Source organism: Palaemon carinicauda, chromosome 1, assembly GCF_036898095.1.
Source record: "Palaemon carinicauda isolate YSFRI2023 chromosome 1, ASM3689809v2, whole genome shotgun sequence".
In the NCBI taxonomy this organism is placed as follows: Eukaryota; Metazoa; Arthropoda; class Malacostraca; order Decapoda; family Palaemonidae; genus Palaemon; species Palaemon carinicauda.
In genome coordinates this window covers 329,590,665-329,605,125 of record NC_090725.1, presented here as the reverse complement: position 1 = coordinate 329,605,125, position 14,461 = coordinate 329,590,665, and the positions used below count along the sequence as shown (strand labels likewise).

General features: G+C 35.8%; 1 protein-coding gene across 1 annotated transcript; it reads right to left on the bottom strand.

Moving 5' to 3' along the window:
* Positions 1-12,412: 12,412 nt before the first annotated feature.
* On the bottom strand, positions 12,413-14,065 carry LOC137640960 (E3 SUMO-protein ligase KIAA1586-like). The gene has a single exon (XM_068373420.1). The coding sequence runs from the start codon at positions 14,063-14,065 to the stop codon at positions 12,413-12,415; it is 1,653 nt and encodes a 550-aa protein (XP_068229521.1).
* Positions 14,066-14,461: the final 396 nt, after the last annotated feature.

Sequence of the window (14,461 nt, the reverse complement as noted above, 5' to 3'; positions counted from 1 at the left end):
GCCTTAAAATGCGTTAGCGTATTATCAAATTTGTTTTTCTTTGAGCATAAGTAAATGCTTTCTTAGCTATGTTCATACAGTTATCTAAAGGGTATTTTAGATAGTAGATATTAGTGGCAATATCTTTCGTGATAGTAGACTTATTCTGTATGTACTTAGGGCTGTATATTATAAGTGCCCTTAGGAATTCACTTATTAACATGCCCCTTTTTCCCCATTTGTATAAGGTGAGAACGGTTGCCTTCTTTTTGAAAAACTTTGCTTTGGCCTTGTGGTAGACCGTAACTTTAATCAGCTGCCCTGCCTAACAGTGCTTAAACCCCAGAAGTATATGTGACTGTGTTGTACCAGTGTCCAGCGTCCTTCCACCCTGTAGCGAAGGGTCCTGGAGCGGTTAGGTTGACAGTTCAAGACGTGTGAGGTGTCTGTTATGTTTTTAGAAGGTGTTGGAGTGGCTTTGTACGTATTCGAAATATAATTTGGAAAGATTTTTCGTACATAGAAAAGATTATATGGCAGATAAGTGGAAACGTTTACTTAGAAAATGTAAAAACACATTTTCTTTTTTAGAATATAAGATATATGTAAAAAACATTATTTAATAATGTAAAGCAATTGCTTATTCAAATAACACATATAAATCATATAAAAAAGACCAACCAAATGTATATCAGAATATTAAATAGATTATATAAAGAAAATTGAAACTAAAGTTCCACTCCAAACTCCCATTCGAATTGATGATAAAAAGGTGTTAAAAGTAGAATTAATGATATCTCTTAAACCTCTAAGCTTAATAAATCCCAGGAGCTGGCTTAAAGAGAGACTGAAAATTCCCAGCAGATTTTTGATCCTAAAGAATTGGTCTAAAAAGCATTGGAACCTACATTTGTTTGAGGGAACTTGAATTGAAATTATCTACATGCACACGCACACACACACAAACATATGTACATACATATACACACAAACATACATACATACATACATATATATATATATATATATATATATATATATATATATATATATATATATATATATATATATATATATATATATATATATATATACATATATATATATATATATATATATATATATATATATATATATATATATATATATATATATATATATATATATATATATATATATATAAATATATATATATATATATATATATATATATATATATATATGTATATATATATATATATATATATATATATATATATATATATATATATATATATATATATATATATATGTTGCTAGCTAATGTAGAACAAAGACCTCAAACATGTCCTTTGTACCAACCGTGTTTCACACAATTGTACATAATTCCTTTTGTATATATTATGCTTGTATCTTCGCTCTTCCTCGCACTAAAACGAACATGAAAATTCATGTCTGGTTTTTCCTCTGTAACATTATCTGTCTTGTAAACTTGTTATGTCCTGTTGCCTTGAGGTTTTGTATATAAGGAGAGTGTTCTAAAATAATAAAACTCAGTCGTTTCCAACCTGCCTTTGAGTTCACAACCTTACTCGGCGCCGTCACATTGGTGACCCCAGAAGTCGACTCCCTCCCACTGCCTTCCCCCCCCACCTCCCTTGCCCCTCCATCGTTGGTACTATGACGGAGACGGACTCTACTACAGCAGTTGGCGCTGCGGCCGCCCTATTGAAACTTTCACCGTTCGCCACCGGAGAGGCGTTTGCTTGGTTTCAACGCGCTGAAGTCCACTTCCGTACCAGGGGCGTGACTCACTCAACCACCAAAGCGGATTATGTTCTCGCGGCAATACCCGAGGACACCTTCCCAGAAATATCCAACTGGCTTTGTGAACAAGGAGACACCCCAATAGCGTATGACGCCCTCAAAACATACCTTCTGCAGCAGTACTCGCCGTTGCCAGCCGCCCGTATAGCAAAGCTTTTTCAGCTCTCGCAACATCCGTTGAGGGACCAAAGGGCTTCGCTTGCCCTCAGGGAAATGACCAGTATCGCTCGCCTTCAACCTGCCGCAGATGGCTCTCCTCGAAAGGTGAACCTACTTCGTGCCCTTTTGATACGCCGTTTACCCGAACCTGTACGCGCTGCCATACCCGATGTCGATAGATTGCCCATAAAGGACTTGATGACCAAAGCCGACGCCCTTATGGACAGCCACTTCAAGACCTCCATCAACGCCTCCACCCCTGACGACGAGGATGCCTATTCAACGTCAACCGAAGGTGACATGAATGCCGTAAGACATACACGCCTACCCCGTGACGTGCCGAAGCGGCGACAAAGCCGCCCACCGCCCACCGCCCACCAATCGCTCGCACCCCAACGAACGACTTCTACAGCCACTTACTACCTCCCATCCGCCGCAGTTTTGCTACTACCACTTCAGATTCGGGGCAACCGCGAAGAAATGTGCCAAGGACTGTCAGTGGCCAAAAAACGTGTAAGTAGGCCATCGCTTGTGGTGGTGGCCTCCCATGTTTCTAATCTTTTTTTTTTACAGGATGCAGGAACGGGCGTGCGATTTTTGGTAGACACGGGTGCTTGTCGTTCTCTTTTGCCAAGGAAACTCTTCAAGGCACGACGTAGTCTGTCTACATCTGCCGATGTCCGCTTGGTAGCTGCCAACGGATCTGCGATACCCACCTACGGTTACGAGAACCTCACATTATCGTTCGGAAACGGTAAATTCAATTGGAAGTTTCTCATTGCTGACGTCACAATGCCAATCCTCGGTGCGGATTTCCTCTCTCATTTCCACCTTCTGGTCGATGTCGCCCACCGACGATTGGTCAACGAAGACTCGTACTCGTCGACACCTCTTCAACCCGCCCCCTCTAACCTCGCTCTCCACATCAGCGCACCACGGATGTCTATGCCCACCTCCTCACGTCGTACCCGGAAGTTTTCCGTCCAGAACTTCGCAAAACGCCCACGGTTCCTGCCAAGCACGGTATTTATCACCATATCAAGACGACGGGACCCACAGTCTTCGCAAAATTCAGACGTCTGGCACCGGAACGATTGGCAGCCGCCAAACAGACGTTCGCCGAAATGGAGAAAATGGGCCTTTGCCAAAAGGCCTCCAGCCAATGGTTGTCGCCCTTACACATCGTTCTGAAGAAAGACGGCTCCCTCCGTCCATGCGGGGATTACAGGCGCCTGAACATGCAAACAGAACCGGATTACTACCCCCTCCTAAACATTGCCGATGTAACCTCCTACCTGCACAAAGCAAAGGTTTTCTCTACGTTCGACCTCCTGAAGGGGTATTATCAGGTGCCTATGAACCCAGAAGACATCCCCAAGACCGCCATCACCACTCCGTTTGGTACATACACCTTCAATTACTCCTGTTTTGGCCTTCGTAATGCTGGGGCAACGTTTCAACGTCTCATGGATGGCATCTTAGGGGCCCTCCCTTTCTGTGTATGTTATGTGGACGACATACTTGTGTTCTCCTCCTCAAAAGAGGAACACCTCCGTCACCTGTGCATCGTGCTCGACCACCTGCAACAAAACGGCTTTGTAGTCCGGTACGACAAGTGTACCTTTGGCGCCAACAAAGTATCGTTCTTAGGGCACCGTATCACTCCTGAAGGTGTCCACCCCCTCCCTGAGAAGGTAGCAGCCGTTCAGAACTTCCCCGTGCCCTCAACCGTCAAAGCTCTGCAGGAATTCTTGGGCATGATCATTTATTATCACCATTTTCTGCCAGCCATTGCCGCCACTCTTGTCCCCTCTACGCCTCCCATAAGGGCAAGCCGAAGGACCTGAAGTGGGGTCCCCTTCACAAAGCAGCCTTCTGCAATGCAAAGAAGGCCCTATCAACTGCTGCGGCTCTCACTTTTCCTATCCCACACGCCCCTCTCCTTCTCTCCACCGATGCCAGCGACGTCGCTATTTGTGCAGTACTCGAGCAGGTGGTCAAAGGCTCGCCCCGCCCATTGGCTTTCTTCAGCAGAAAACTGTCCAAGGCAGAATCGGGTTATTCGACCTTTGATCGAGAATTGCTGGCGGTGCACTTGGCTGTCCGTCACTTTCGCCATTTCTTAGAAGGTACACCCTTCGTTATTCGCACAGACCACATGCCTTTGGTGCACGCCTTCACTCGACAGTCTGACGCCTTGTCCGCCCGTCAATGCCGACATCTCTCCGCCGTGGCTGAATACAATTGCACCCTCCAATACGTCCCTGGGAAAATGAATCCCGTTGCCGATGCCCTGTCAAGAAACACGTTGGCTGCCGTTCAACTGGGATTGGATTACAACGCCCTGGCTGAAGCCCAACGACAGGATCCAGAGTATCAAGCTTGTAGGACATCCGGCACGTCCCTCTGCTGGGAGGATTTTCCCCTCGAAGACTCCAAAACCACCCTCCTCTGTGACGTCAGTACTGGTAGACCGCGACCTTGGATTCCTGCTCCCATGCGCCGACAGGTGTTTGATCTCATCCACGGTCTTTCCCATCCCTCGTGCCGTTCTACTGCACAGCTGCTGAAGGCAAAGTTCATTTGGCACGGCATTTCTAAGGATGCTAAGGATTGGGTCCGCACCTGTACTTCTTGCCAAACTTCCAAAGTACATCGACACACGGATTCAGGAGTGGGCACTTTTCCTCAACCTCAGCGTCGTTTCGCACACATTCACGTCGACGTTGTAGGCCCCCTACCCACATAAAAAAGGACATCATTACCTGTTTACCCTCATCGACCGCTCCACTCATTGGCCTGAAGCCATTCCCATGGAAACTGCAACGTCCGCCTCATGTACATCTGCCTTACTCTCTGGATGGATTTCAAGATTTGGTATCCCTGAGCATATTACTTCTGACAGGGGAACCACTTTCACCTCTCAATTGTGGACGTCATTAGCGAATCTCCTGGACATCACCCTACATCAGACAACGGCCTACAACTCCGCTGCCAATGGAATGGTTGAACGTTTTCATCGCACCCTCAAAGCAGCTTTGATGTCCCGCTGCAAGGATCGAACTGGTTTACTCAGCTTGCCTGGGTCCTCCTGGGACTAAGGACCACTCCTACAGACGCCCTCGACGTCTCGGCAGCCGAAATGGTGTATGGCGACCCGTCGGTCGTCCCTGCCGAATTTTTTCCTTCTACAACCTCCTCCGACGATCTCCAGCGCATACGTCACGTCGTGGGAAAATTTACTCCGTGCCGCCAGACTTACAAACCCCCAGCGAAGCATCACATACCAATGGACTTGCACTCTGCAACGCACGTCTTCCTGGGCAATGACACCAGCAAGCCACCACTAACGCCCCCTTACATGGGCCCTTTCCTTGTGTTCCGACGCAGTCCGAAAGCATTCCTCCTAAAAATTCGGGGCAAAGAAGACTGGGTCTCCATTGATCGTCTAAAACCTGCTTATCTTCTGCCAGATGACCCGCCTACAGTTCGCCTCTCTAGATCAGGACGCCCTATTTAACATGTACAGTATGTCATTTTTAGGGGGGGAGCCATGTACCAACCGTGTTTCACACATTTGTACATAATTACTTTTGTATATATTATGCTTGTATCTTCGCTCTTCCCTCGCATTAAAACGAACATGAAAATTCATGTCTGGTTTTTTCTCTGTAATATTGTCTGGTGAACTTGTTATGTCCTGTTGCCTTGAGGTTTTGTATATAAGGAGAGTGTTCTACAATAATAAAAGTCAGTCGTTTCCAACCTGCCTTTGAGTTCACAACCTTACTCGGCGCCGTCACACCTTCCACTTGCATCTGTTTATGGTCTCTCTGTGCCAGTTCACGTCCGCAAACATTCTAAGTTTCTCAACCCATCGTCTTTTCTTATTACCTCTGCTTCCTTTAAAACCCTTGGGAACCCATATGCATATATATATGTATATATATATATATATATATATATATATATATATATATATATATATATATATATATATATATATATATATATATATATATATATATATATATATATATATATATATATATTTATATATATATATATATATATATATATATATTTACATTTATATATATATATATATATATATATATATATATATATATATATATATATATATATATATATATATATATATATATATATATATATATATATATATATATATATATATATTTACATTTATATATATACATATATATATATATTTATATATATATATATATATATATATATATATATATATATATATATATATATATATATATATATATATATATATATATATATATATATATATATATAGCCAGAGATTAGGTGAAACACAGAGAGAGAGAGAGAGAGAGAGAGAGAGAGAGAGAGAGAGAGAGAGAGAGAGAGAGAGAGAGAGATTACTACATTTAGATATATAAAGAGAAGATTTCCCTGACTTTTCTGAATGTTGACCAAATGCCAGAGAATAGTTCCCATTTGAATCTTGAGGTTTACAGAAGACTTTCCCACAATTACTTTGAGCGAAAGAAAAAATTTTCACGAGAATTTCCGGGACTTGAAGCTTCTCAAAAGGTTGGAATTTCTTGGAGCTCAGAATTGTTGGGTTGAGAGCTATTGCACTATGCAATTTCGTTGACTTTTCCTGTTTTGTGTGGTTTCTTCACGTTTTATTTTAGAAGTGAAACTGAAGAGGGCTTATCTAATAATGCTTGTTTATGAAGCAAAAGTAATATAGATTTTGAAAATATTTGAAAAGACGAAATAAAAACACAGATTTTAAATGCACACTGTTGAAAGAAACCGTAATTTTAATCGGAAATTCTTCGTAAAAATATACTGTTTTCAGCCGTATTTCAGTGAAAGTCAGGCTACCGTAATTTTACGTTACTTTTGTTATTATCTTTTACGGGTTGGTATCCTTTACGTCATTATATCCGTTTTTAGGACAGTAAAATCCTAGAATAAATGTGGCCTAGTATTTATGGTTTTTCAATAAAAATTTTTAGTGTAAGTAAAACGAAGAACAAAGAGAAATAATATAGGCCTCCTGGACACCTAAATGCAAACTATCATTGAAGGAAACTTAATGAATTGACTTTAAATTTATATGTTTTCACAAAATCTTTATGCAAATAATTCTCGTATTTTTATCTTTATTTCGTGAAACATTTTATGACTAATGAAGTCATCCTCATATCAAAAATCTCAATTTGGTATTGCTCCTTTTCCTCATGTGAGCCTTAAGAATATGATATAACATAATAATTTAGAAAAATCATTAGATTTTGGTATTTTAACTATATTATAGATAAAAAAAATGAAGGTACTTTCTTAGTTAATTTTCATATACAGTCAATATACACACAGCCACAGAGTATTCGACCTCACATATTTTAGATCCTCGACAGCTATACGACCTTAAGAGAATTTATGATCAACATTGTATCTTCATATACTGTAATGGCAAAACTGTAATCCAATAAATCTCTCTACTTTTATTCTTGTTTTACCTTACTGTTTATTATAAAACACATCGTTTTATGCAATATAAGTAGTTTCATTCATCATATATAAAACAAATATTGAAGAAAGTACTGGTAAGTATGATAAAGTGATTTCAGGATTAGAAAAAATAAATTTATCATTCTATTTTAATCAAACTCTGATTAACAGCTAGAATGTGAAAAAAATAAGATGGACAGACAATCTCATAAAAATATCTAATGAAAATTATTTTTCAATGTAACTAATAAAATATTTATATTTTCAAACCAAACTAAGGTTACAAAAAATATTTTTATAGTGTTATCATCATCATCATCATCATCATCATCATCATCTCTTCCAAAGAGCCTCAGTAAGATTTCCCCTCTAAATAAAATCACTGAGGTGAGAAATAAAAATTATCGGCAATTTAATACAGGAAATAAATATAAATTCCTGAATTTCCACCACATTAAAAAAAGAAAAAAAAAAATAACAGCCTTGGCAGTGTTCCAACAAATCCTAATGCTTGGTAAAACTCGTTGCTTAATTCCACAGGTAGTAAGCTTAATGGGTGAGTGGATTGCCACGAATTTCCTCGCTTTTCATTTAGCTTAATCGAAACACATTTGCCATTTTTATGTTCTGGTTTCCGGGATGTTGTTCTTAATTGATGCATTATATCACAACCCTTTTAATTGGAAGGTATAAGCACGTAAGGATATTTTAATGTCCTTGTTTAGTTCCTTTTATTGACTAAATTAATCTAAATTTACTTGTAAAATTGATTCTACTGCTGTGAAAGTTTAATTAAAATAGGTCTTGACTATTACTACTACTACTACTACTACTACTACTACTACTACTACTACTACTACTACTAATAATAATAATAATAATAATAATAATAATAATGATAATAATAATAATAATAATAATGATAGAATTAATGATATTTTTTTTAAAAAACATAGGTAATAATAATAATAATAATAATAATAATAATAATAATAATAATAATAATAATAATAATAATAATAATAATAGAAATTAAAGTAATATTAGCATCATTGATATTTGATGAGTTAAACACAGTCATTAATCAGTGATTTTTTTTCGCTATTACTCCATTCTACACAGTGTAAAAAAATCCTTCTGTAATGTTATTTATAAGACCCAATATCTTTCTATTTGTTTGATAAATAATCTAAGAATATCGGGAAGTCTGTAAATGTAGAATCTAAATACTCTGTCCATGTGCAGTCTGGAGTCACCTATATTCTTTCTCTCTCCATCGAAATGTACCTCTCTCCTCTCAGACAGAGCCAGAATAGACTAAATAAAGGTGGGTTTCATTGCTCTACTTATATAAGAATTTTGGATAGTTTTTAGCAGCAGGGATTTTCCTATTGCTCAGTACAATAACAGCATCAACAAGTTCAGCCGTGTTTAGTCCACAACAGAGTCCTCAAATTTATCCTTATTCATGTCTTGTATTTGCCCAGTTTTCATCACCACGATGGCCATTGCGGATTGGTGGTGGTGGGAGACATCTGTCCGATGGCTCACAGCAAACCAAGATATCATGGATGTCCTAGACTAGTACAGCTTTTCTGATAACAGTGATGCACGGACTTTTTCCCTACGTTAAAGTATCCACACTCAGAAAAGTAAATATCGAAATTTTCCCTCACAACTTTTGCTGCTAATTTGCTCCTAAGGTTCACCTTATCTTATGTTGCGAAAACGTTTTAATTTAAAGCCAAGAAAACGATCAATATATAAAAAGAAAAAATCCTGATTGAAAGAAAACGTACTTTTTCCAAGGAAAATAACAAAAGATCCTAATGTTTTAGTCTTAAGTGGAAAAAATCAAATATTTGATTTTACTTTTGCTTCCTTTTTTATATGAAATCATATTTCTTGAAACAGTAGAAATATTCTTTATAATAGAAAAACAGAGAGAACAAATAAATAAATGCTTATCATACGAGTATTTTTCCCTTTTAAATTATTATTATTATTATTATTATTATTATTATTATTATTATTATTATTATTATTATTATTATTATTATTATTATTATTATTATTTCATGAAATTATGTCCGAAGTGCAAAATACAGACTAGATATTGATCACCCCTATAAGTTACTTCAGTTTATAAGATTTTAAAAAAGATTACCATACATATTTAAAATAAAAACAATACAGAGGCAAACGCGCTCAGCAAGAGTTAAACTCCCACTTTTGAATATTAACTTTGCTTTCGTTTTATAACACACATATAACAAAAGTATTTTATTGTGAACCAAGTAATTCAACACGAAGAAATATATTGAATTTTACTACACTCTTATCTCTACCTAAACACTTCTAGAACCCACCATTCCCTGTTTCAACAATTCCCTCTGACTTTGTGGCTGGATGAAAAATTCGGAGAAGGGTTTAGGAGAACAGGTTCGAATGGCTTCATGTTGGAGAGAGTTTATTCCTCCAGCTAGTGCTATTCTATGTTTAAACAGCTTTTCCTTATATAAGGTTTATGAAAATTTTCATAAAATACTTTTGCTTTCCAATTAGATCACTAATATAAAATTCATTTAACAAAAAATGGATTAAATGTACCGTAAAAAACGTAAGATTTAATGCTAAAGTTTCAAGTCTTGAGCTATGATATCACTCTGGACTTAAACTACAATTGTTAGTTTGTGAGATTATGATAATATCAGAAAATGAAATTTATGCTGGATCATGATATCGTATTATTATTATTATTATTATTATTATTATTATTATTATTATTATTATTATTATTATATATATATATATATATATATATATATATATATATATATATATATATATATATATATATATATATATATATATATATATATGATATATATCTGTATGATATATATCTGTATGATATATATATATATATATATATATATATATATATATATATATATATATATATATATATATATATATATATATATATGTATATATATAAATATATATATATATATATATATATATATATATATATATATATATATATATATATATATATATATATATATATATATTTATATATATTAAATAAATTATACAAGCCCCTTAATATACAATCCACTCGGCCTTGGGATCTCAAACGTTTAGAGAAATTTTTTTAATGATAAATATTTTTGCCTGGCCAGGTACTGAAACCTATAACCGATAGAAATAAGGATAAACATTTGACTGTTAAGACCAGCCTAACATTTATTACAAATTCTATCAATCATAGGGTATTTGCAACTTATTTGAAAGACCTTTTTTAATAATTTTAACAAATCCCTATTAACCTCTCTTGACATACAACAACCTAAAGTGTTTGTTAACCTTTCCATCGAATATAAAAAAAAATGGAAACCTTTCTCTTGATTTATTGGTATTGAATTAAACTGATTTTGATATTTTTTCAGAAAAAAAAAAACTTTTATAATCTTTTTTTTCTTTTATACAGTATTTATGTTTACATTTTCGACTTTCCAATCTCTCATCTTATAGTCTATAATCAGCAACAAATTCCTTTAAAATATCTTAATCAATATTCGTACTAATGAAAATAAATGTTGATGAGAAATTTCATATCTTTAATAGTTTAATGCAACATTCACACTTCACCTATATAAATGAACATTGGTTCTTCTTGATATATGTATAATCCGTCTCTTTTGTTTCGTTTGCAGAGATCACCAGCATCCCTGTCATGTAGGTGACCTCTTTCCTCCTGCTCTCTCTCTCTCTCTCTCTCTCTCTCTCTCTCTCTCTCTCTCTCTCTCTCTCTCCCTCCCCCCTCTCTCTCTCTCTCTCTCTCTCTCTCTCTCTCTCTCTCTCTCTCTCTCTCTCTCTCTCTCTGTATATATATATATATATATATATATATATATATATATATATATATATATATATATATATATATATATATATATATATATATATATATATATATACTTAATAGGCTGTTTTAACTTATTTTGAACCATGAAACAGCTTTACTGACATACATATATTTAGAAGGAAATGATGATAAGGTTCATTTTAAAACTGATTTACACTCTGGAACGGCCTTATTGACAAACTTAAATTCGCAGGTGGATGTCGTAACACAGTTAGGCGTTGGCGAAGATACAAAAATATGACTATTTTCTTTTTCATTAATCAATTTGTCTATATTTATTACGATGATTATGAGAACATATAATTACAGTATTTTCATGCACTTTCTAGCATATAACTATAACTCCTTAAATGATTCGAATCGGTAATGAATAATGATATTCTCCATTCAAAGAAATTGCATTTGGCAGCTCTGTCACAAACTCTTCCCACCCACCTCAACTATGTTATGATTGTTACCTCGGTCGTTTGCACAGGGAAATTCCTTAAAATCCATGTGTTCTGATGAAGATATGCATTACTAAACACTTTTACAAGTAAACGAAAGTTACTTCGAATAGCATATGAAAAATTCTCACAATTTTCTGGTAAAAATATCCATTCATAATAAGGAAACGATCCTTGGGTAATTTACCAACTACCAACTCTCTAGCCTTTACCTTCATACCACACATTTTTGACACACGTGTTCAGTGTTGCCATCAATAAATTTCAATTCCCGCTAGACAGAACCCTAAAAACCGCTAGATTTGGGCTTGGTCCCGCTAGATTTACAAGATGTTCTACCGAGCTTAAAAAAAATCAACACTAAGCTGTATGCACCTTCTGTGTGTGTGTGTAAACTTATATATAGTCTATAAATCTGTATCAACTGTATATCTATCTATAAAAGCACACATACGCATATAATGCACATGAATATTGCCCTTTGATGTTAAAAAAAGATGAGAACAAATTTTATATGGAATTCGATACTTAATGTAAAGATAGATAAATTCAATGTTTACCTTTATTATTAAATAAGAAAAAACAGCATATCTTCGTGGTCCTCGAATGATTCTGGCTCCTCCTGTCCCTCATTCTCCTCGTGAACTGCTTGCGATGTTCCCTCAGTGGAAGTGATGTATGTCTGTTTGGTTCCAATCATGTTCAAAACATCAGGAGGTATTTCATAATTAAAGCAGGTTTTTGCATGTCTTTTTAGCCCCGAACCGATCCCAAGAATAGCATTCATCATATTCGTCTGCATTCTATTTCTTATCTTATTTTTCACAAGATTCATCTGGCTAAAAATTCTTTCAACCTCTGCATTTGAATGGGGTAGTACTAAGACAGATATTGCAAATCTCGCTAATTCCTTAAATGGGTTACTATTAGACGAATCTCTATACTTGAAAACTTCATTCCAAAACGTAACAGTTTGACCAACTTCCCATTTGATTAGAGTTAGGTCCTTCCACTGGTTATCAATGACCGTAATTTCAGTAGGGGAAACTTTTAATAGCTCCATTAATGGAATCAGAGAACCTTTAACAATAAGAGCATTTTTAACTGATAGCAACGACATGTACTGAAGAATTTTTACATTATCTGGTAACCGCTGACGTATCTCTTTAATCAGTACGGTAATGAACTTGATGCATCGCTCTCTCGTATTTTTTTCTAGAACTTCAGAAAATCCTTTTTGTTTCAGGGTTTCTATTTCTTTCTCAAACTGATAACCAAGGTATGGCTTGGGGTCTAGAAACTCGCTAATGTTACCTTCCAAAGGGTCAACTTTTGCAGTTGGCAATACAACTTTATTCACTAAGGATTTTAAAACCATCAAAAGGTCATCAAGAAGTTTTGTTGGATCAGATTCGTTTGACTCAAATGCCTTGTTAACTCTTTGGATATCTTTCAATACTGGTAATAGAAACTTAACAAAAGCCAGATTCTGACCATCATTATACATTTCATAAAGCATCTGAGCCATAAAACATTTTTCTTTATTACGTACAATGTCAAAGTGGGTTTTAAGTTCTAACCACTGATCATGGATTCTCTCTACAGCAGTTGCAATTGAAAGCCATCTGGTTTGGCATGATTGTACAATTTTCAATGGATCATGATTTTCATTGATTAGATTATGAATCTTCTGGTAGGCTGCCTGACGCAATGATGATCGGGAAAACCAGTTGTAGGTTTCACTAATAATATAGTCCAAATTTCTTGGAAGAGTCTCTGTTGCAGCAGCAGAGACGGCCAGTTGTAGAGAGTGGCATACACAACGTACCAAAACGAGATTAGGGACCTCCACCTTCATCTGTTCATAGACGCCATTATTCACACCTACCATAACACTCGCATTGTCTGTTCCAAGGCCTTTCAGGTTTTTGATATTCAGTCCAAAATCATGCAAAGTCTCTTTTAAGGCAGTCACAATCCCACTTGCATTACATTCTTCCAATTTTGTTAAGCTTAGAAAAGTAGACACTATCTGGCCTCTTATTTCATCATGGTAAATTATTGCTATACCAAGATATTTATTAATGCTAATATCTGTTGATTCATCTATCAGTAAACTGAAAGCATTATCACCAACTGAATTCTTTAGGTCACTCATAAAATGAGGATACAAAACATTCTTTAAGATAGCACCACACTTTGATCTCTTAATCGATGTCATTGATGCTATTTTGCTATCAGTGAAGCATGCCTTGCACAAACTGTTCAAGTGATCACAAGTTGACACAGAAGTATGTTCTGCTATAAACAATGCCATACGTCCTTCTGCAATCTGAACTTCACTTGATTTTCTTAATGGCTGAAATGGTATTGTACACTGTCTTGCACTGGACGAAGCAGCATTTGCCTTTTTTTTTTTTTTTTTTTTTTCCCGTGAGCTTTCAAGTCACATAACTTAGACACAAGAACGCACTGACAAAATTTACAATTAGGCACACTTTCACAACTTCCCTTCTTTTTTTCAGTTAACCAATGTTTTAAATCATCATCTTGAAGCCACTCCCTTCGAAATTTCTGTGTATATTGAGTCTTAGGCATTTTGAATTTAGATTCAATA